The sequence below is a fragment of the Aspergillus affinis genome (assembly GCF_023601865.1).
Source record: "Aspergillus affinis strain CMG 70 chromosome Unknown NODE_54_length_210522_cov_88_772862, whole genome shotgun sequence".
NCBI lineage: Eukaryota > Fungi > Ascomycota > Eurotiomycetes > Eurotiales > Aspergillaceae > Aspergillus > Aspergillus affinis.
In genome coordinates, this window is record NW_026515835.1 from 189067 (window position 1) to 210522 (window position 21456).

The 21456-nt window shown below is 50.7% G+C and overlaps 8 protein-coding genes across 8 annotated transcripts; 5 read left to right on the forward strand and 3 right to left on the reverse strand.

Moving 5' to 3' along the window:
* Positions 1-115: 115 nt before the first annotated feature.
* On the forward strand, positions 116-1887 carry KD926_008411 (sugar porter family MFS transporter; the record flags this gene model as incomplete). Its single annotated transcript, XM_053101133.1, has 4 exons — positions 116-213; positions 275-603; positions 665-1126; positions 1178-1887. The coding sequence occupies 4 exons, from the start codon at positions 116-118 to the stop codon at positions 1885-1887; spliced, it is 1599 nt and encodes a 532-aa protein (XP_052955302.1).
* A 634-nt stretch (positions 1888-2521) lies between these two features.
* Positions 2522-4366, forward strand: KD926_008412 (putative ab-hydrolase associated lipase; the record flags this gene model as incomplete). The annotated part of the gene is made up of 1 exon (XM_053101134.1): positions 2522-4366. The coding sequence occupies one exon, from the start codon at positions 2522-2524 to the stop codon at positions 4364-4366; it is 1845 nt and encodes a 614-aa protein (XP_052955303.1).
* Positions 4367-5997: 1631 nt separating this feature from the next.
* KD926_008413 (HD domain-containing protein) lies at positions 5998-6972 on the forward strand (the record flags this gene model as incomplete). The annotated part of the gene is made up of 2 exons (XM_053101135.1): positions 5998-6058; positions 6173-6972. The coding sequence occupies 2 exons, from the start codon at positions 5998-6000 to the stop codon at positions 6970-6972; spliced, it is 861 nt and encodes a 286-aa protein (XP_052955304.1).
* Positions 6973-8639: 1667 nt separating this feature from the next.
* KD926_008414 (putative oxalate decarboxylase) lies at positions 8640-10482 on the forward strand (the record flags this gene model as incomplete). The annotated part of the gene is made up of 8 exons (XM_053101136.1): positions 8640-8925; positions 9025-9114; positions 9175-9190; positions 9249-9420; positions 9487-9554; positions 9615-9735; positions 9784-10288; positions 10343-10482. The coding sequence occupies 8 exons, from the start codon at positions 8640-8642 to the stop codon at positions 10480-10482; spliced, it is 1398 nt and encodes a 465-aa protein (XP_052955305.1).
* Positions 10483-10747: 265 nt separating this feature from the next.
* KD926_008415 (uncharacterized protein) lies at positions 10748-13875 on the reverse strand (the record flags this gene model as incomplete). The annotated part of the gene is made up of 6 exons (XM_053101137.1): positions 10748-10903; positions 11133-11427; positions 11997-12018; positions 12092-12529; positions 12582-13200; positions 13264-13875. 6 exons carry the CDS (start codon positions 13873-13875, stop codon positions 10748-10750), a joined length of 2142 nt encoding a protein of 713 aa, XP_052955306.1.
* Positions 13876-14960: 1085 nt separating this feature from the next.
* KD926_008416 (uncharacterized protein) lies at positions 14961-16541 on the reverse strand (the record flags this gene model as incomplete). Its single annotated transcript, XM_053101138.1, has 1 exon — positions 14961-16541. The coding sequence occupies one exon, from the start codon at positions 16539-16541 to the stop codon at positions 14961-14963; it is 1581 nt and encodes a 526-aa protein (XP_052955307.1).
* A 1028-nt stretch (positions 16542-17569) lies between these two features.
* Positions 17570-18457, forward strand: KD926_008417 (ankyrin repeat domain-containing protein; the record flags this gene model as incomplete). Its single annotated transcript, XM_053101140.1, has 1 exon — positions 17570-18457. The coding sequence occupies one exon, from the start codon at positions 17570-17572 to the stop codon at positions 18455-18457; it is 888 nt and encodes a 295-aa protein (XP_052955308.1).
* A 2101-nt stretch (positions 18458-20558) lies between these two features.
* Positions 20559-21002, reverse strand: KD926_008418 (uncharacterized protein; the record flags this gene model as incomplete). Its single annotated transcript, XM_053101141.1, has 2 exons — positions 20559-20775; positions 20845-21002. 2 exons carry the CDS (start codon positions 21000-21002, stop codon positions 20559-20561), a joined length of 375 nt encoding a protein of 124 aa, XP_052955309.1.
* Positions 21003-21456: the final 454 nt, after the last annotated feature.

Here is a 21456-nt window from a genome sequence, read left to right on the forward strand (position 1 = left end):
TTCCTGAGTACTCTTTATACTTTCTTGACTTGTGTGTGAACTGAAGCGTTTCCGTCTCTCTGTCTACTATTCCCCACTGGTCGTGCTCAACAACTCTTACAAACCCTACCTCAACATGGGTTTTTCGTTGAGGAGACCCGACGATACGGCGGGATCCGCGGCCCCTGCTATTGCCATTGGCTTCTTTGTGGCCTTTGGTGGTGTGTTGTTTGGGTAGGTCAACGCTCTGCTGCGCTTGCTGCTTCCCCATCGGCACGTACTGACCGCTGGTTAGATATGACACCGGTACCATCAGCGGCATTCTGGCCATGAAATACTGGCGCCAGCTCTTCTCGACCGGTTATATCAACCCCGACGACAATTTCGCCGACGTGACCTCTTCACAGTCATCCATGATTGTGTCGCTGCTGTCCGCCGGTACCTTCTTTGGCGCCTTGAATTCCGCCCCGGTCGCCGACTACTTCGGTCGGCGTATTGCCATGATCATCGAGTCGTTCGTCTTTTGCTTTGGCGTGATCCTCCAGGTGGCTGCCACGTCGATCCCGCTGTTTGTTGCGGGGAGATTCTTCGCCGGGTATGGAGTTGGTCTTCTGTCTGCAACTAGTACGTTCATGCTCCGCCTGCGTTTGACTATTACTTCGATGCATATGCTGACGTTGCAAAGTCCCTCTCTACCAATCCGAAACGGCCCCCAAGTGGATTCGCGGTGCCATCGTCGGTGCATACCAATTGGCCATCACTATCGGGCTGCTGCTCGCTGCCATTGTGAACAATTCCACCAAGGATCGCATGGATACTGGCTCCTACAGAATCCCCATCGCTATCCAGTTCGCGTGGGCCATCATTCTCGTCGTCGGAATGCTCATGCTGCCTGAGACGCCCCGGTTCCTGATCAAGAAGGACCGCCATGAGGCTGCCCTGAAGGCCCTCGCGAGACTTCGCCGGGTGGACGTCAATGATGCGTCCGTCGTTCAGGAACTAGCTGAAATTCAGGCGAACCATGAGTACGAGATGAGCGTGGGTAAGGCCGGATATCTGGAAATCGTCCGCGGGTCTATTGGAAAGCGGTTGGCGACCGGCTGTGCTGTTCAGGCATTGCAGCAGTTGGCCGGTGTGAACTTTATCTGTAAGTTTCCTCCATCCACAAAAAGCCCGACATGATACTAACGTGGTGTAGTCTACTACGGAACGACGTTCTTCGAACACTCCGGTATCAAGGATGGCTTTATTATCACCCTGATCACTAACATCGTCAACGTTGTGTCTACCTTCCCCGGTCTCTACATCGTCGAGAGATGGGGTCGTCGGCCCCTTCTTCTAGCCGGCGCTATCGGCATGTTTGTCTGCCAGCTCATCGTCGCCATCGTCGGCATGGTGGCCACGTCCGACGTTGCCAACAAGGTGTTGATCGCGTTCGTGTGCATCTACATCTTCTTCTTCGCCAGCTCCTGGGGTCCCGCGGCGTGGGTGGTGACGGGCGAACTGTTCCCGCTCAAGGCCCGTGCCAAGTGTCTCTCCATCACTACTGCTACCAACTGGCTCCTCAACTGGGCCATCGCGTACGCCACCCCTTACATGGTCAACGCAGGCCCCGGCAACGCCAACCTGCAGTCGAAGGTTTTCTTCATCTGGAGCGGCTTCTGCCTCCTTGCCGCCGTCTTCGTCTACACGTGCATCTACGAGACCAAGGGGCTTAGTCTGGAGCAGGTCGACGAGCTCTACTCCAAGGTCTCGTCGGCGTGGCGCTCGCCGGGCTTCCGGCCTTCGGTCAACTACACCGATGTACAAGACATCGTGTCAGGAAGCTCGGGACCGGGGTCAACTCTGACTGAGTTGGAGGCTGATGCTCAGGTGAAGCGGGAATCGCAGCACATTGAGAAGGCGTAGTTGATGTTATTTTCTGATTTTTGGCTTTCAGGTGTTTGTGCGTTCAGCTATGGTACGGAGTAATGTTTGACGGGATCGAGACGATAGAGATGCGATATGACCTTTACTTCGATTCTTGGTAGATAGAATTCATCATTTGAATTCCACTCTCTTCACAGAACAGTACATTCATGCCTCAGGCACCAATAACTAGTTTCGCTGGGTCTCGTCACTGATTGGCTCAACCTGCTTGCGCAGAGCCCCACCTTCACGTGCGCTCCCGTTTTAGAACACTTGCCCAATGCGGTGATCCCGGGGTGTCTCCCCTTCTTTCGAGTCTTCTCAGTCTCCAGTCTCCCCGATTGTTGGAGTTGTTGATCTCCCCCCTTTTATTTCATTCTCCCTTTCGTAGGCTGCGTTGTCACTTCTTGCATAATGCAGCCTGTGCCTTTTGTCTTTGCGATTGATCGCCAGTCTTAATTTCCCTAGACTTTCTGGCCAGCGCCGCTTGTTGCATTTCACATGCCGAGACTCACTATCATTCTCCCTGCAAGGACTACCGAGCGCATCTTTTCCTGCGATAGACTACGATAATTCATAATAAACTACGATCGCATACGATTTTCCACGATATCCCACAATACATACCTTCGATATGGCCATTGAGCCCATCTCCCCCACCTCGCCCTCCCCCGACGGCAAACGCCTCGAATATGCTCTCGAGCTGCAGGATCTGGACAGGGTACGCGAAGATGAGAAACTCGGCGTCTCGACCGTCACTGATGCGTTGTTGGGCGACGAGCAGCGCGACCAGCCTTCCTCGCATCCCTCGGCTAAGGCGACGACATCGACATCAGCAGGCCTACATCCGTCCACTCATCCGCTGTTCCCACCGCTTCCCGTCTACAGCGCTCCCTCGTTTCTCTTCTCCCTGCAATGTCTCGCGGTCCGAGGCGTGTCGTTCATCTTGTCGCTGCTCTTCCTGGGCGTTATCGTCGGCGGGGCGCTGATCAATCGGGCCGGAGGGGTGCTACATAACGGGTATCTTCGAGTGAGAGGTCAGGATCCGAACACGCAGCGGAAATTTCACTCAGAAGAACGGATCCGGAACCGCGACCGACAAGCCGACCATCGACGGTGGACTCGCCAGCAGAAGAAGAAAGACGAGGTCGATGAAGAAGGCCACGGTCCGGTGCCGGACGAGTGTCCGCCGCTGGAAGGCGGTCGGGATCCCATCGTCCCTGACGTGGCGTATTATGCTCGGCGCGTGGGCCTGGACGTCGAGACGTTCAAAGTGCAGACGGAAGACGGGTATATCTTGACGCTGTGGCATGTTTATAATCCCCAGGAACAGAACCCCTCGTCGGTCGCCGACCGACAGTGTCGCGGACCGCAGGTTTTCATGGGCCAGAAGAACCCTCGTGCGGTGTCGCGCGCGGACGGGCGCCGCAAGTATCCTGTTTTGTTGCTTCATGGGTTACTTCAGAGTGCTGGGGCGTATTGTACCAATGACGACGATAGTCTGGCGTTCTTCCTCTGCAAGAGCGGGTACGATGTCTGGTTGGCGAATAACCGGTGTGCATTGAAACCGGAGCATACGACGCTGTCATCGTCCGATCCGCGCATGTGGGCGTGGAATATTCGGCAGATGGGAGTGTTTGACATCGCGGCTCACATGTCGCGAGTGCTGTATGAGACTGGGTTTGAGAAGCTCGGTCTGGTGTGTCACTCTCAAGGGACCACTGAGACACTGATCGCTCTGGCAAAGGACCAGCGACCGGAGCTGGGCGAGCGAATCTCCGTCTTCTGCGCCCTCGCTCCCGCGGCGTATGCCGGGCCTCTCGTGGACCGGGTCTACTTCCGCATCGTGCGCGCCCTGTCACCGAGGCTATTCCGACTCGCCTTCGGCATCCACTCGTTCATCCCCTTCATGATGACCATGCACGCGCGTCTTAATCCCCGCGTCTATGGCACCCTCGGCTACTACGTCTTCTCGCATCTCTTCGGCTGGAGCGACACACACTGGGACCGCGGTCTGCGCGACCGCATGTTCCAGTTCGCGCCCGTCTACGTCAGCACCGAGACCATCCGATGGTGGCTCGGACGCGACTCATTCTCCATCCAAAAATGTATCCTCGCCACGCGCGAGACCTGCCTCCTCGAAATGGAAGAGGACCTGCGCGCCGAGCAAGGCCTCACCCAGGACTCCCAAATCCGCACCGACACCGCGTGGTACGGGCCCCAGGCTCCCCCGATGGCGCTGTGGATCGGAGGATCCGATGACCTGGTTGACGGGCGACGACTGCTGCGGCGGTTGCAGAACGGTCGCGAGCCCCATGTCCGGGTCGTTCACGCGAAGGTCATCGAGGAATATGAGCATTTGGATGTCCTCTGGGCTATGGACGTCGTTGATCAGGTCGGAAAGGAGATCTGCCAGGTTCTTTGGAACACCATGCCTGAGGATGTGAGGGGGCTGTGTCGGGCTCCGAGGGGTGTGTAGATCGCTTCGGTTGATCGCGTTGGCATGAATGATGTGTAATGACTGCATATTAACTAACTTATACTTGCATATATATTTGCATGTATATACTTACTAGATTATGTCGTTGGAGTCAATGGCTTGTATATAATTAGTGTATATTTTGGTCTAATTGAGTACGGATACACGATGTTAAGAATCTGAACTGGCCCGGCCTCCGGAGTATACCTAGAGATGTTGGTTTTGTGTTATGTCTTGAATGATCTGTCATACTCATCTCATCTGATTTGAATAGACCAGATCAGCCAGCCAGTCCGTATGCAAATCAAGTCAAATAATTCCCATTCTCCACTATACCCAGGACTAGGTATTCAGCCAACCGAGCTAGAAATCTAAGAACGGAAATAGCGAGAACAGAAAATGACCCATGATGAGTTAGTTAACCGTAACTGACATGTTCTAAGTGAGAAATACCTAAGCTACCTAATCAACTAGTTACCTAGGACAGTACGATGACTAGTCTTTCCTGCATCATGCAAGGGACAGATAGACTAACCAGAGCTCCACCCAATCTCTAATTCAATAGTTCAGTTCAGTTGGTCTGACCTGACATGACCCGACCCAATGTACGCAATCGAAAGAGATCTAGTCAGTTAGTTATCTAGCTAGGCTGACAGAAATTGTGCAAGATGCAGTGCAACTCGATGAACTTACCTGATGGCTATCACATCGTAATCACACGGGACAGGTTGAGGATTTCCTGGGGGTGTCGTAGGTAGGTACTCCGTAGACAACCAGGAGTTAGTCCTGCCCCCTCCTGTTTGGATGGGAACTTGGTTTGAGATGGGTTATCGTGCATCTAGGTAACATTGTAGCAAATGAGCTTACATATCAACAACTTAGGTTATTCCGATTTGATTGAAGGGAGGACCATGAGATGAGAAAATGAACTGAAAAATTTGCAAGCTGGACTGTCTCCCCAAATCTAATCTAGAATTCCCTTCTCATCCGCATAGCTTGTTTAATTAACTAAGCACAAGGATTAAAACTGTCGCATCACGTCTTTTTCCTGTCTTCTATGTCTGTGCCATGTACGGAGACCGTAGCCAATTTGGCTGGCTGGCTGGCTGGCTGGCCGGCTGGATGAGACACATCAGCTGCATCTGACATGTCCAGGTGACTCTTGAACCCGCATAGGTAGGTAGTCTACCACATTACTCCGTCCGGATTCTACGCGAAGTTCCTTGCAGTACCAAACGGGCCTAAACGCAACTATTGATCCACTCGGATAGGAGAGTCCATATCCATGGATCGATCGATATTCTAGAATTTTTCCCCGTTCGGTTCGGTAGGTGAACCTGAACCTTATGGAGATGGGAGGGTAGGTTCGTGATTCTGCACTAAGCACTAAGCTATAACTATAAATGCCCCGGTCCACCGTTCGTAATGGGTCGGTGGGTGGTGAAGCTGATTTCTTCGCGAGTGCTGCTCGGCGAGGGGATTGAGTGTGTCTTATTACTTCCTCCTTCTTATCTTTTCGAATTGTTGGGTTTATACTTAGCTTTGCGATACCTTACATATATCCTTACCTGTCTCTACCTACCTCTTCTACGAACTATCGTGGTTATTACCACCCCCAAAGCACGAGAATCATGCAAGAAGAACGAGGTCGTCCTCGCGAACGACCCCACGTGCAATGGACGCCCCAAACTGGTACCTCCCTCCCACTCATCTCCCACACCAATGCCATCCATCCATCCATCTATTTGCCTATCCCGACAAAAAGCCAAACACCTAGCTAACGGATATTAATTCCAACAAAAAAAGTCCTCAACACACTCCCCCACCCCCCACCCACAAGCACCTCCCCCCCAACCCCAATCCCGTTCTTCCACCTCCTCGAGCGCCTAAAAACAACCCCCCGGTCCGGCTGGCTCCAAGTCGGGATCCCGCACGGCGAGTCCATCTCCGACCACATGTACCGCATGGCCGTGATGGCCATGATGCCGCCGGCGAGTCTAGCCCGGGGACTAGATATCTCGCGGTGCGTGGCGATGGCGCTAGTGCATGACATGGCGGAGTGTTTGGTGGGGGATTTCACGCCGAGGGATGTGGGGATCTCGAAGGGGGAGAAGGCGAGGAGGGAGGGGAGTGTGATGGAGTATATTCAGGGGGTTTTGTTGGGAGGGGTTGCTGGGGGGAAGAAGAAAGAGGAGGGGGGTTTGGGGTTAGGGAATACGTTGGGGTTGGGGTTTGCGAGTGGGAGTGGGAGTTCAAGCGATGAGGATGGGGAGGAGGGGAAGGAGCAAGGATTGAGAGGGCTGTTTGATGAATATGAAGCGAATCAGACCCCGGAGGCGCGGTTCGTGCATGATGTCGATAAGCTGGAGATGTTGCTGCAGGTGCTGGAGTATGAGCGGGCGACGGGGCGACGGCTGGACGAGTTCTACCATGTGGTGGAGGAGATCCGGTTGATTGAGATGAGGGAGTGGGCGGCGGTGGTGATGCAGGAGAGGGAGGAGTTCTTTGCGGGTTTGGAGAGGAAGGGCCAGGAGAAGAAGGGGACGGGGAGGGGGATCTGTAGATGGTTACGACGATGGAGGAAGACGGGGAAGGCGGGAAATTAGGGTTGGTGTAAGGATGCATGTACAGTAGATACTTCTATTAGCAATCCTGTCAGCTTAGTTATCTCCGTCTCCTGCAGGAATCATGCCGGTCGGTCTCTCTGGAAGGATGGATTAACTCCCTGTCGCATCCAGAACCTCGGTGACCGCTCTTTTCATGGCAAAAAAGACGATATCGCATCCTCTTTCCCGACCCCCGACGCCATGGTTGAGGGAATAATCTCCCTGCTGACGGGTGATATTAAAAGCGCCGTAGCGTCATACAAAGCGTCGCCACCCGTGTCACCCGTCACCAACGCCCTGCCAAGTGCCTGTCCTGGCCTCGGAGATACCGTGAGGGGATTCTCGCCGTTTTCTCGGACACAGAGACACGGGCTGGAACACGGGCTGGAAATGAAATGACCCTCCATCCTAATTCCTCCTTCCTGATACTCACGACTAGTCGGTCGCAACTTGACCCTAAATGGTGTCTGCCGGACTCCCCGAGCCCTCCTCCGGCCCAATCTGTGCTATTTCTGTCTACCCTCCACGGTCCTCTCGTGCGGGGTTGCAGTGAGCTATTTCCACATCGGTCGACACTGTCTGTTCGGGTAGGCGTAAGATGCAGGATGCTGCGATGTTATACGTCCTGCGGTGACTAGCAGGTGGGGAGCAAACTTCCTTCCTTCCCGACGGTTACGCGGATAGGGCTTAGTAGGGCCGGTCGAAGAATCCTTCACGCGGTCAGAATCGCGACTTCTGCTGGTGCGGGGAGACACAAGAACCTGAAAGAACTGCGATCCTTTTTTCGACGATGTTTTCGTGTGAAGTCTGCGCAGAAAACCACAACTCCAGTATACATCAATTTGGCCTTCCCCAGTCGAACTCTTTTTTTTTTCTGGGTCGGGGGACGATCTTGGCTTGGCTAAAGCTTAGGAAGGCTTGGTGGAAATTAGCGGCCTTGACTTGTCCAATTTTCTTCCTGGACGAGTAGTAGTCCAACGATTATACATCGCCTACGGAGCAAGTTACCTGCAAAGTATGTTTGCGTCTGATATTTGGGTGATTATTTTCCGACCTCCCCCTAGGCAGCAGTCATTCGAGTGAATTAGCCCTACGGCTGGTAATTAAATCATCATCCTGCGTCGATCCTGGCACCGCGCTTTCGTCTGATATAAGACCTAATTTAGACGAGGCTTTTTTCCCCCTGCTACCTCACAGAGCTCTAATACTAATCAGGCGATTCATAATCTCTGTCCCGACTGCTTGGCATCCTTCTATCTCCGTCCGAGTCCGTTTGTTCCAGCATCCTTGCCGGTGCGGATCTAGCGGCACCGGCCACTGCTGTCTCTGCCTATCTCAGCCCTAATTGCATTGACCTTCCCTCTCCCCACATCGTAGTCTCGCAGTAGGCAAGTGGCGACTGCAATATTTCTCCAATTTTCTGGAGCTCTGGTGAGGGGTCAACGAGGAGCTAGGGAGATGCAGCACCCGGAAATCCAGTTGCTGCGCTCAGTACTTTCGAGAGTGAAAAATGCATATAAATAGGCCGATGGAACGGGGTGTTGTTGGCTCTGAATTTTGACATTCTCTCATTCGCCTGCATTGAATTGAAGTTGTTCGTTCAGCGTTGGTCTCGCAAATCTCCCCACACAGCTCATACTCTCTTCTCTCTGAGACTCGTCTTCACCATGAAGCCCGTCTTCCTCTCCCTCCTCCCCTTCCTCCTCCCTGCCATTCAGGCCGCCCCAACCCAGGGCTTCGCCAGAGACGTGGATCCTCCCCTTCGCGGCTCGCCCGATCTCCTCGGCTACTCGTCGGACAACAAACTGAGCGAGCACAGCACCGAGGGCGTCAAGTACAATCTCGTCCCCGGTCAAAAGGAAGACCCCAAGATAGGAAGCTACTTGGACTTTTCGGACGTGCCGAATCCGCAACCCATCCGCGGCACTACCGGCGGGACGGACTCCTCGCAGCGTACGGCCCCCCTTGCATGCTCGAACGCGGCACGCATCACCCATTCTTTTCTCAAGACACATACATACATCGGATATTGATTCTTCGCGTACTGTACAGGAAACGTCGAGTACGATCGTCTAAACAGCGATAAATTCGCGCCCCCTGGAACCGACAAGGGGCAGACCATCAACGCGCAATGGCCCATGGGTGAGTTTGCTGTTCTCGTCTGCCAGTAATTAGTCCATGACGTCACTAACTCTATCCCAGGACTCAGTCGGAACCGGTACGATCAACCCGTCCTGAATTGGAGACGCCACTGACATGTATTGACTGCGTGGTAGCTTTGGAAAGGATAACGCCGGGTGGGCCCGTCAGGAGAATACCGTGGTTATGCCCGACGCGACGAGTATGGCTGGTGTGGATATGCGTCTGGAGGCTGGCGCGTATCGCGAGTTGCATTGGCATGTGGCTAGTGAGTGGTCTTTGGTGTTGAATGGGTCGTGTCGGATTCAGGTTTGTGCTTCTATTTACCGTTTCCTTTCACTCAGTGTTCTGGTGTTAATGTGCTGTGGGATTTAGGCTGTCAATGAGGACGGACAGACTTTCGTCGACGATGTGACCGAGGGCGATGTGTGGTTTTTCCCGCGGTACGTGCAGTATTCCCCATCTGGTGATGAGAAGAGATAGAGAGCTAACTCGTGATACAGCGGTGTTCCGCACTCCATCCAGGCGCTTGACGCGGGTGTCGAGTTCCTGCTCGTCTTCGACGACGGATCCTTCTCCGAAGACAACACCTTCCTGGCATCGGAGGTGTTCGCGCACAACCCTGTACGCTTCCCCTCCCCCCAAATCATCCCAACCAACTAACCCTCCCAGAAATCCGTCCTCTCCAAAAACTTCGACCTCCCACTCGCCTCCTTCGACGACATCCCCGAAGACGAACTCTACATCTTCCCCGGCACGCGCGCCCCCGACGACATCGAAGAACAAAACGTGACCACCGCCGCCGGCGTCCTCCCCCGCCAAGAAAGCTACTCGTACCACTTCTCCGAGCAACCCGCCCACGAAGTATCCGGCGGCTCCGTCAAGATCGTCGATCCGCAGACCTTCCCGATCGCCGAGAACTTCGCCGCCGCGCTAGTGACGATCCAGCCCGGCGGTCTGCGCGAGATCCACTGGCATCCGAGCAGCGACGAGTGGACGTTTTTCTTGCGGGGACAGGGCCGGGCGACGTTGTTTGATGCGCCTAATACGGCGACGACGTTTGATTATCGGGCTGGGGATGTGGCGTATTTCCCGCAGTCGAATAGTCATTATATTGAGAATGTGGGGGATGAGGAGTTGGTTGTTTTGGAGGTGTTGCAGGCGGATAAGTTTACTGGTTTGTTGACCTCTTCTTCTGCTTTTTGGGGATGATGATGCTAATGGTGAATAGATATCTCCTTGGGCCAGTGGATCGGGTCCACTCCGAAACAGATCGTGGCTGATACGCTCAAGCTGCCCGAGAGTGCGCTGAGCAAGTTGAAGACGGAGAAGCAGTTTGTCGTTGCCGGTGGTAACCAGACTTCCAACTAATCTAGGGTTGATGGATTGAGGATCAGGGGGGAGGGGGAGGGGGATACATCTGTCTATAATTGTGATTCAGCTGGTGAATGAATAAAGTTGCATTGCTTTGAATTGCTTATCCATTCTAGGTGTATTCGGGGTAACTTGCTTAACATCATTAGATACTATGAAGCTCAGTTAGATCCACATGAAGTGTGATAAACCAGACTGCTGATTCATTCAGACATGACGCGGAGCCCTTCATCATACACAATGCAGCATTCATTATACACAACTAAGGCAATTCCGAGTATGGCGGCGGCGCCTCATGGATATTCTCCCTCGGCTTCCCATTCGCATCCTCCCCACTATCCACACTCTCGGAATCCGCCTCCATCCTCATCCACGCCTCCACGGTCCTTTCCTCCAGCATCTCGCCGGGGAAATCCACCTACACAACCAACAATTAGCCCAACCCACCCCCCAAAAAATCAATCAAACCACGGAAAAAAGAGAGAAAGAGAAAAACCCACCCCATTCACCCCCCTCCCTTCAGCCACAACCTCCCTCCCCACCATCCTCCCCACCAACCTACCCTCCTTCCAAACCCCAAACCTCAGCACCATGTCCTGATACGCGCCCCCCAGCAAAACACACCCCGTCACCTGACAATCGCTCACCGTAGCCCTATTCACAAGACTCTTCACCACTCGACTCGAAACCACCTGACTCCGTTCCATCCGGCTCTCGTCCCCCACCGAGTCGCTCACAGTACATCGATCCAGGACCGACGAGGCGATCGTTGCATTGTGCACGGCGCAGCGGTGCAGGTCGCTGTTTTCCAGATGGGAGTTTGTTAGCGTGGAGCGGTGGATTTGGGTCTGGGATTGGTTTGTTTCTGAGGGGCTGGTGAGTGTGGAGTGCGTGATGGAGCTGCGGGAGATGTTGTCAGATGGGGTCAGGTTGGCGAGGGAGCTGGAGGTGATGGTGGAGCGGCTTATGGGGGGGGGGAGGAGCCGGGATGGGGGAGAGTGGTGTTGGTGATCGTGTTGGTGTTGTAGGGCGCCATTTCATCGGGTTCGTTTAGATGGGTGGTGGTTGTGTTTTCGTGTGGAAGATGGGAAGAGATGATGGTTTGGACAATACTGCTTGTAGGAAGTGAGAGGCTGTGGAGAGGTGGATGGTTCATTTATGATGAAAATCTTGCTGCCTTGGCTATTCGATGGTTGGGAGATGTCCGGTAAGCTCATTGTCAGGGCGTGGTCCAATACGAACTATACTAAAGGCTGACGTATCTCTTGATCTGGGACTTGGAGATTTCATGCCTTGATTCATTCCAGTAACATAATAATGCCCTCTATCATGTTCAGTCTTGTTGCTCCCTATAATTCCCCACAAAACCAGAAAACAAGATTCTAGATGTGCAGTGTGAACAAACAAAATACATTAACACATTATAAACCGCACTATTTTCTCTTCCAGTCTTTCCTCTTTCTTCCGTTAGGCCAAACCTGAGTCATAAGAATGATTCTGTTCATGCTAACAAGTGACCGTGACCACGTACCACTATATAACAAGTCAGTAACATTCACCATGAACCAGGAGTCCAAGGATCGTTCCCACATGTATGCACGCCCACCTTCGCGAATAAAGCCTATAGCTCGCTTCAATTCGTTTTTACGCGCCAAAGGTCCGTTTGGCGTAGTTATAACCCGGGGGTTGTCTTGAGGATTAGAGGACTCCTTCTTGGTGTCTTCTAATGCTAACTGAACAGCAGAGGCCCCATCTTCGAGGGTTGTGATGTCTTTTCGCAAGGTCGAGATTAGAGCTTCTAGGTCTCTATTGGCAAAGGATAATCTTGTTTGCTCTTCTTTGACTTCAATTAGTAGAGTTGAAAGTGCTTTTTCCTGATTTCGGAACTTCTTGGAATTTGCGCTTTCGTCGGCGAGATGTCGCCGGCTTGCTCGTAGCCGGGAGGAGATTTGGCGGACCTTTCGCTGGAGGAAGACATTTCGTGTGTTCAGGCTATGCTTCTCTTTATTTAGTGTTTCGTTTTTGGATTCGAGTATTAATATCTCTACTTGATGGTTAATAAGTGGCTTCAGAAGTGTATGATGCTTTCGACGGACCTTTTTCGAAGCGAGCCTGATGAGACTCAGCAATTAAGTCAGATTCCTTGCGTGTTTGATCAAGTTTATTGTATTTTTCCTCGAATTCCCTCTCACAGGTGGCTGTAAGGCTTTCTAGCTCTTGAACTCTCTTTTCACATTCTTGAAGTTTATGATTCAATGAGTTTCTTTCTTCATTTGCATTATAGCATTCGACAGATATCTTGTTTAAGCTCTTTTCGGCTTCTTCGCGATGGGCGGTCAACAATGACGCTCTTCTGTTGGTCTCATCCAACTGCCTCCGAAGTTCTCTGTTGTTTCCCTTAAAAGTCGTAAGTTTCTCACCAAGCTTATCAATCGTCTCTGTGTTCTGGGCCAGCTGTTTGGACATGGCCTGTTTATCGTCCTCGGATTTTGCAAGCTTCTTCTCGAGTTCACCAATCGTGTCGGTGTTCTGGATGGCTTGATCAGTCATGTCTTGGTTTTTTTCTTGGCTTATTCGAAGCTCATTCTGGAGATTGGCGTTGCTTGTTTGAAGTTTTTGCACCTTCGCCTCTAGTTCCGCCTTGTGGCCTAATTTCTCGGACAGGATCGTTCTATCGCTCTCGGAGGCCTGAAGCTTGCGTTTGAGCTCGGCTATCTGGTTTATCCAGTTAGAGAGAATCACTTCTAGATATTGAATCATACGCTCAGAGTAACTGACCTCTTCGCGAAGTCCTTTGTTCTGTTCTTCCTTCTCCGCAACCTGTCCTTCGGCTTCTCCTCGACTCTGTCTCTCAATGTCGATCTCTTGGTGAACCTGTGGTAACCTACTCAAGGCACGTTCAAGGTCGCGTGTCACATTGCCAATCTCACCATGTGCATCAACTCCTCGTCTCCTCGCAGAGTCCAGCCCGGAGGGAGTTTCATCCAGTCGATTCCCACTCACACTCTCCGTCGATAGTTCGTTTCGGAAGCGACAAGAAGATCGAGCAGTGGCGAGTTGCCCACCAACCAAGGGTGAAGAATCACCGACTTCCAGTTCCTGCGAAGTTTGTTCGATGGTGGCGCGTAATGGACGCGATGTGTCCCTGTCTGACACTCTATCGACTCGTCGGGGAAGTCGGCTCGGACCACTGATATTAGAAGTAGGGAGTGTATTCTGACCAAGTCGACTTGCGTGGGATGAATGGTTTCGAACCAACGATGGAGGTGACCTAGAGGTCGGAAGATTTGATATCCTCTGCCTCCGTAGTGTAGAGTCTAGCGGATGTCTAGTCCGGGAGAGTGCCGTGGTCCCGGTGGCCGGCGGGCCGGTAGAGGGCCTTCTGATCATATCTCAAATCAGAAATCGAATACCTCTAGGGAAAACCATGCGGGATATTAAGGATGTTCCGGGGGGTAGAGAGGTTGGCTAAATAGACACCAGGGTCGACGGGCCAAGAATCCGGGGGAAAAAATCCCCCCCTCCATCTTCTTCGGCTATACTACTTCTAGACCGTGGAGCAGGAATGTCATAGTCATATTACAATGGTGGAAGGATTGGATTGGACGCACAAGACCAATGGGACTCGATGGAGATGCGTCCGGGCAACGGTACAGAGTGATTGGTTTAAGTCCCATGGCTCTCTGGATGCAACAACAGGGAAACATCAATTGTGGCTATACGCATCTCGTTTAGAGGATGGTTTTAACTGGCTGCGTGCAATTAATTTCATCAGTTATGTTCTTGGCGGTTGGCGTGTTGGCATACTAGTAGTGGATTGGGGATGTATGAGACAGTTGTTAAAGAGGAATCTGACATGATTTTGACTCGTCACATTTTTCATTTCTATTCCCTTTGAAAAGAGAAAATGCTTTGCAGTGATTGTAGATTAATATGGATCTTCTGCTTATAATGGCCTACATGGACATATGTTGGACCGCTTCTCCTTCCTAATGTAGTTGAGTGTGTCACCTGATCCACACAGTAGATAGCTCTCTCGCAGCTACGCTGCATCTTGAGGAATTCAAGCATCTTTCTCATCTTGATCGCACCGCGATCCTGACAACATATATTCTTTACATCATGGAAATGTTACTACTGTACATAAAAATAGGTTCTTCAAACATCACATGTTACAGCATCTCAAGACTATATAGTACTATAATCGAAAGAACAGCAGAATAATACGAGAACAAATAAAAGAAAAGAACAAATTGAGATTTTATAATGTAAAATGAATCAAGATAAAGAAATTGTTAAGGAACGGTTTTAAACAAAGACAGGACAAAGACAATTAAATTGCAGGTAGACAGAGAGAAAAGATGAAGAAAAAAAAAACTCAATGACCATTCTATATTTAACTGGTAGCACAGACAATCATAGTGTACTGTTCCAATAAGTATTGGGTATATACTAGCATCGCCATGGCCGTTGCGTTACCAACCATTGTTCGATTGAGCGTTGGGGATGGATAGCTGCGTTTTCTGCAAAAGCTTTTCAGACTTTTCATATGCTTTCTGCAATCCAGCCAAGCAATTCTGAGTTTCGGTGACCACTTTTTGTGCGGCCGATAGCTGAGATTCAATCTCCGTTCTCTTCTTGGTCAATGTGACTCGCTGGAACTGCAGGAAAATGACTCGAGTGCGGAGCATCTGGTTGGCACTCTCGGTCTCCTGATGCTTGGCGCGTTCGGCCTGGAACTGCTCAATCTCATTCTGCAGCGCCATCAGTTTGTCCTCGAAATTCGAGATCTGAATTCTCTGCGTATCGAAGATATCAGCCCACTGGTCGCGTTCCTTCTGATACCGCTCCTCAATATCGGATGGCTTTTTCACATCTCCCGTGTCACCCTGAGACACTTTCTCGGTATTCTTCTGCAAGAGACCATTCCGCGCCTCCGACTCGGCCAACATCTGCTGTGTCGCCTGGATGAAAAACGCATCTTCGGCCTTCTCATCTCTCAGGCGGTTTATCACAGTGTTGGCCTCCGTCAGCTGCTTCATGAGGCTCTCATTCTCCTCTTCTGAGGTACTCAGCTCGCTATAGATCAGATTATTGCTGTTCTCGCTCTCCTGCAGAAGCTCACCGACCAATCGCTTCTCCTCCTCCAGCCTCACAACAATCTGCTTTTCCCTCTTCGCCCTCTCCTCGAATTTCTCCAGATCATCCTCTGCGCTCTCCAACTCCGTCTTGAAATACGCCGCGCTGCTCCGTTCCGCGGCTAACTGGCCCTCTAGTTGAAGGACCTGGATCTCCCGATTCGCGAGGACATCTTTGGCGCGCTTGTGTCGATTCTCCAGAGAGGCGATATACGTGCGAAGAGAGTCAATCTCATCGTCCTTTTCGGCCAGCGCGGAGGAATCGTGCGGCTCGCGCTGCATCACATCCATTTTGCTCAGCAGGGCCTGAAGCCCGCATTTCAGCTCGTTGATCTGGTCGCCGCCGCCTGCCAGTTCCTCGGGAATAGGCGTCATCAGGACAGGCGCGGAGACCCGCTGATGAGACACCGTGCGTCTGATGGTGGGGATGTCGCGTTGCGGAATAGTCGAGGTCCCGTCGGGCATCGGGGTGGTGGGGCGGGACTCGGCTTCTCCCTGTCGTGGAGGGATCGGCTCGCCAAGAGGCTCCGCTGGCTGGGGACCGGGATGGGGAGCCAGAATGGCGCGGACCGGGACGGGAGCGGGAGCCGGGGCGGGGGCCGGGGTGGAAGTGGGGACGTCTTCCCGCTGACGAGACGCCAGAGCGGGAGGAGGGGCCGGTGTCGCAGGAAGCTCTGCATCGTCTTGTCGAAACGTTTCCGTCTTCCGGGTGGGATCTTGGATCCTCGTTGACGGGTTCAGGTTTCTGATATCATAGGCCCCCCTAGCACGGCGAGTATGTCTGGAAGGGCGGGTTTCGTAAGTTGTTTCAGGCGATGGGTTCACTGGGACTGGTGCCGAATAATGAACAAAGGACCCACTTCTCACTTCAGTGGGTAGCTTGTAGCGGGACCCGGACTGGGAAGCTACTTTGGACATGGTGATTGGTGAGGTGGGGTGGGTTATCTTTGTACATATAGAGAGTGGGTTCCTGGCCTACCGGCGTATATATCCAGTTTAGGAAAAAGAAGAAATCCTGTGACGTAGTTCAGCGTAGGAAAGGTGCAAGGAATGAAGGGTGTTTATATAGATTAATATATGATGGAAAGTGTCACCAAGTAATCTAATAGCCGGAGACTTCTGGCTTCGGAGCACGCACTCAACAATGAAAGAAGGTTGTGTGTGAACAAAGTCTAGGGTGTAGAGGTTCTACACAATATCAGCTGGGATTGCAACCACTTGGATGGGCTCGACAAAGCAAACACAGGAAAATAGGTACATCACCCCTTTCAAAGCAGAGAAAGGAGGAAGTAATATTAATTCACGATAAATGCATCATAAAGAATAATAACAAAGGGGTCATATCCATCAAGTCTCGGATATAACCATGTATTGAGATCGAAAGGTAGGTTGATTTCGCATAATTTAGGGCATTGTTCTGATACTGGAATGGCATAAAACACATAATCCCATTGTATATTTTTGTTAAATCCCTGCCAACCAGTCGGTTTGATTCAACCCCATTTACTCCCTACATAAAGGTGGCTCATCCCTCTTGTATTTCATATTTAAATAAAGTATTTCAAGTCACTCTTCATCAAATCGAGCGTTAGCTTAGGCTTTTGGCTTTTGGCATTTTTTGATCAGTCTTCTGGTAGGTCTATCCACACGACTAGCTCCTATCAGTCTATTCAACCTCGAAAGACCCCCGCCAAAAAAAAAAGAAAGAGAGAAAGAGTGAAATTGTGAGATAGAAGAAAAAAATGTCACTTTGCAAGTTACCTAATGAGTTGCTTCTCGCCATTGGCAAAATGCTAACTTCCGAAAGGGACATCAACGCTCTCACCCGAACAAACCACCGCTTCTACGCTCTGCTGAACCTACAACTCCACCAGCACAATCGACAACACTCCAGATGCTCGGCTCTCCGATGGGCTGCCACAAAGTGACAAGTCGGAACGGCTAAGATGATGCTGGACATCCTTTGGCCTATTTATCAACACAAACGAGTGCTCGCTTTCACCCAGAGGCCATTCTCCTTTGCCGCCGAACATGGCAATTTTAAGATCGTCGTGCTTTTCCTCGAGACCGGCCGCATAGACATAAATTGGCAGAACGGAATCCAACGTACATCCCTGTTTCTTGCAGCGATGAGGGGACATACGACAATCGTCGCGCTTCTTCTCGCTACAGGCAAGGTCGATCCGGATAAGGCCGATATATACGGGGAGACGCCTCTATTTGTTGCAGCTAAGCGGGGGTATGTAGGAGTCAGGAGGGCCCTTCTCGTGACAGGAAAGGTTAATCCGAAGGCTGAAAGTTTCGGCGGTCATACACCTCTGACAATTGCAGTTAAGGGAGGCTATACGGAGGCCTTCGAGCTTCTTCTTGCTTTGGAGAATGGATATCCGAGCATGGAAGATGAAACCAGCTACAGGAGTAAGCTTCTCCTGGCTGCAGCTGAGGGAGGTTATACAAATATCGTTGAGCATCTTCTTGCTACAGGCAAGGTCTATGTGTGGTTCCTAGATAGCCCTATCCCCTTGTCTACGCCTTTATTTATCGCAGCTCTGCGGGGACATACTAGCCTTGTCGAGCTTCTCCTGAATTTAAATGTTGTGCGCGCATTCGACCGTAAAAGACACGGTCGTTCGGCTTTCTTCGTTGCAGCTATGAAGGGCCATGCGCTAATCGTCGAGCTAATGCTTGCTACAGGTATAGCTGATATAAATGAGCGAGATGATCACGGAATTACGCCTCTCCATGCTGCAATCGCCGGGGGACACGAGCAGGTCGTGGAGCTTTTCCTGGATACGGGAAGGGCTTGCTTGACTTTCACGAGCACTCTGGACTAAATGCCAATAGTGAAGACAACCCAAAAAGGGCACGAAGGCATCTTCCGAAAGCTTCTAAGAGCGTGTGGTGCGTATTTCAAGGTCAAGGGTAGAGCCATTATATGCAGACGATGTTCTGCATCTCAGCGGCATACGGCCACACTGACATAGTGAGAATAATGATGGAGGACAGTGATGTGAATCCGCATGCCAGTTCTCCTGAGGACATTGATCTAATTCTGCATGCTCTATTTCCTGAGATCATACGAGGAGGGGATACAGCGCTTATTTTGGCCGCTATGAGGATAGAGTAGACACTGTGCGGTTACTGTTGATGAGCGTGAGATCTTTTGATGTCAACAAAGCGAAAATTGACGGCTATACACCTCTTGCTGTAGCCACAGCATGTAATAGTGTGAAAATTATACAGCTGTTGGCAGATATGAAGTCTGTTGATGTGGACCAAGGGAATATCAACGGTGTTACACCTCTCGGTGTTGCCGCAAAATGGGATCAGATGGAGGTTGTACGGTTCTTGGCAGGTATAGAATCTGTTGCACATGAATAAAGCGGATTCGTGCAGTTTATAGCAGCCATACAGTCCATTGGTATTAACACGGTAACAAATATCTTGATAGACTTCCCCTGATGTGAATAAAGCGAACCGCAAGGGCGCTAACCCACAGTGGAGCTGTGGATCGATCGTCTCGCTGCTTTCATACAATTCAAGCATTTCATACATGTCGGCGTCTGAATTTATCCATTTCCTTTCTCGTTGGGGTCCTTATGGCCTCTTTTCAGCTAATTCTGATTTCAAAGCTGCATGGCATGCCATCGTGTCTTTCTTACTCCCCCAACACTTCATTATCTACCTTCCTTTCTACATACTATATGTCAGAGCGGGTAGGCAACTGAAGGTATAGAATTTTTGAATTGTATGAAGCTCTCGCTCTGCAGCGGTCCTATCTAGTTAACTGGTTAACTAACGTAATTCCCGGGCAATCCGACCGTCCCGAGCGATCCGCTCACCTCATCAATTTTTACCGTACTCGCAGAACTTGAAGCTATTTACAACAGCACAATACTAGATATAATTTATTAAACTAAGTTCTATGACGATTAGGACATTGAGTTCTAATATGGCCTTGTATACCACATTCACTACACCTTGGTGGTGCACGTTTTCGGGCTCCAGAAGCGAGCGGAGTAGAATTACTAGGACCCCCTTCGTCCACATTCAATTGCTCATTTCTCAACGCAATTAAGTCCCTTGCTGTTTGAACTTGGAGATCATCACAAGGAGATATCTGTCGCTTAGATCGTCTCTTTTTCTGCTGCTGAAGCTGATTTTCCGCGCAGAGATCGCGCAATTCCTTTAGCGAGAAGGCAGTCTTATAGATCGCTAATTCGCAGCCCTTTATTAGCTCGTCAAGGACCCGTTTTGAAGGAATTAAAGGTGCCTGATCGCCTTGACTAAGCATCCGTAGAACTAGTTCCTTGCTGATTGTTTGATTCTTTTCATCGCTTGTGGTTGTATTTGATGTTGAATATCCAGGGCGCTTGGGAGCCTTTTCTGGGTAAGTATCCAACAGTCATCTAGCTTATGGTTTCCTCTACCACATGCTTGGCATCGTATCTTTGTACGTGTAGGTCTTTGATCCTGACTATCAGGTCTCGCTTGGGGAGAATATTTCGATTCAGTAGAGTTCAATCGGAGTTTTGTCTCAAGCTTAAATTCTTGAGGATTCTGAGGAACATATTTGTTGCTTGATGCTGAGGAAGGTGCACGAGCAACTAGTTGATCTGCAAGAGTTGCTATATCCAGGTTCTTGATCGGTCCTCGGCCGCTGGAGTAGAACTCATCTAGCTTTGTACGAATGAAGTTCTGGTTCCATTGACCTAGGGAACAAATGAAAATATCGTAGATCAAATCATCGGTAGATGGATTCATTCTGCGGAGCTTTGCTGCAATTCGCTGGAAATCACGTATCATTGCTGGATAGTTGCCTTGAGGATTGATATCCAATAGGGCTTTTACAGTCATAATTCGCTCCTCTGCTGCAGATAGGCCATAGGTTGATGTAATCCTAGCCCATATTTCTGCTGCTAGCGTTGAATCTTCTCAGCTGATTGTTTCTCGAACATGGGATGCAATCGTTTGGAGAATCCTTGTATGTAGGATCTCATTCTTCGTCTGCCATCTGGCAATATCGATTTCATTGCCGTCTGGTGGCTTGATTTGATCAAGGATTTCCTTAGCCTCGATCATATGGGCATCCATTTGAATTGAATCGCGCCATGTGGTATAGTTGTCTCTTCCATTCAAAGTAGTTGGTTTTCTGGTTCCAAAATTTGATTTGGCTAACTTCCGGATATGTTCCTACTCACGGTATACAAGATCTAGCTACCTAATCTCCGCATTTCGCTCGTAGGTATCTCGGTTGGTCTCTTGGTGTTGCTGCTGTGTAGAGGGCTGATTTTGCTCTGCATGCATTTCACGCCTAATCTCTTCTCGTAATTGCTGGGCTATCTCCTCGCGTAGTTGACGGAGTAACCCTGCCCGCATGTTTTCTATTATGTTAAATGGTTGATCCTCCGATCGTTCTTCGTCGGCTGAATCGTTCGATCTTCGGTCGGTAGATATGGGTGTCTCCGGCGCGTATATACGGTGTCTAGTTGTCATTTGAAATGGTATTTCGTTTGATCTAGTGCCTCGTGAGGCTTTTGGTGGCATTCTAGCAAAAGATGCTTTTGTTGTGGTCCCGATCCAGGGGTAAATCCACGAAATTGATGCTACCCCCCTCGTACGGGTTTGAGATGCAGAAAATTGGTATAGCAAGTTGCTCAGGGCTTCAGGGTTCGGTTATACATATCTTGAGCTAGCGAGAAGTCGAGTTCCTTGAGCTAATAGGGGTCATAACCTGTGGGAAGCGATGGATGTCCTTGTGTATTGGGTGGCCGGTGTGGCCACTTATCTAGACATCTAGCTTACTAAGCGATGACTAAGCGAGGTCGAACCG